The sequence below is a fragment of the Penaeus monodon genome, chromosome 33 (assembly GCF_015228065.2).
Source record: "Penaeus monodon isolate SGIC_2016 chromosome 33, NSTDA_Pmon_1, whole genome shotgun sequence".
Lineage (NCBI taxonomy): Eukaryota > Metazoa > Arthropoda > Malacostraca > Decapoda > Penaeidae > Penaeus > Penaeus monodon.
The window spans coordinates 15,690,484-15,691,244 of record NC_051418.1 but is presented as its reverse complement, the minus strand read 5'-3'; the positions used below and the strand labels follow the sequence as shown (position 1 = coordinate 15,691,244).

The 761-nt window shown below is 40.7% G+C and overlaps 1 protein-coding gene across 1 annotated transcript in view; it reads right to left on the bottom strand.

Moving 5' to 3' along the window:
* The window catches only part of LOC119594272, a gene marked incomplete in the record, with an annotated part of 114,949 nt that overhangs the window by 4,600 nt on the left and 109,588 nt on the right, over window positions 1-761 (bottom strand). Inside the window, 2 exon segments of the mRNA XM_037943336.1 lie at window positions 85-639; window positions 642-761. Coding sequence (XP_037799264.1) covers window positions 85-639; window positions 642-761 — 675 coding nt within the window.

The following is a 761-nucleotide window of genomic DNA, read 5'->3' as shown; positions in this document are numbered from 1 at the left end:
AAATTACAATGAGAATCCATACAAATTTAATAACAAAAAATAACAAGACTAAGATGGAAACTTGTACATCAAAAATAAACTCACCCTAGGGCAAATTTTGGTTCTTTCCATTGAGTTATCCTTGCTAGAAATATTCTGGCAAGGTAGTCCTGGTTTCTTGCCATGAAGTCTGGAGGACACTGGAACATTGGTATTTTCATCCGTGGGACTCGGTTGTCAGTTGGTGAGAAAAGGGCATAGTTTGGGTTTTTATCTGTAAACAACTTTAAGATACCTGTTGCAGCTCGAGTGTGTTTTATCTCTAAAATATGGATAACATGTGCAGTTCGTTGGACAAATGACTCCCAGTTGCGTAAGCGTTGAATCTGGAATATATTTGGCTCTGTTCTTTCTACTCTTTCCAACATCCTTCGCCTATTTCCAGCCATCTTATTTTCTGGATCTTCTGCAGCTGTCACCTGTTGAAATACTCTTTGCTGACCACCAGACCTCCCTCTTAAATATTTGTTTTGCACTGCATTATTGGACCAGTTTTGTTCTTTCCCTTGCTGTTTGCCTTCATCCCTCCTCCTTCCAAAGTTCTTGTCCCCTTGTGAAGAGACAGTCTGGACAGGAGCAGTGGGCTTCTTGATTTTAGCTACTGAGGTTTGTTTTGTTGACAGTCCTGCATCTGACTGTTACTTTCTGCTGTTCCCCCAACATCATCTAGTCCTAAGGATTTAACCTTCTCTTCAACCTCCCGCTGTAATTGATCCAATGTC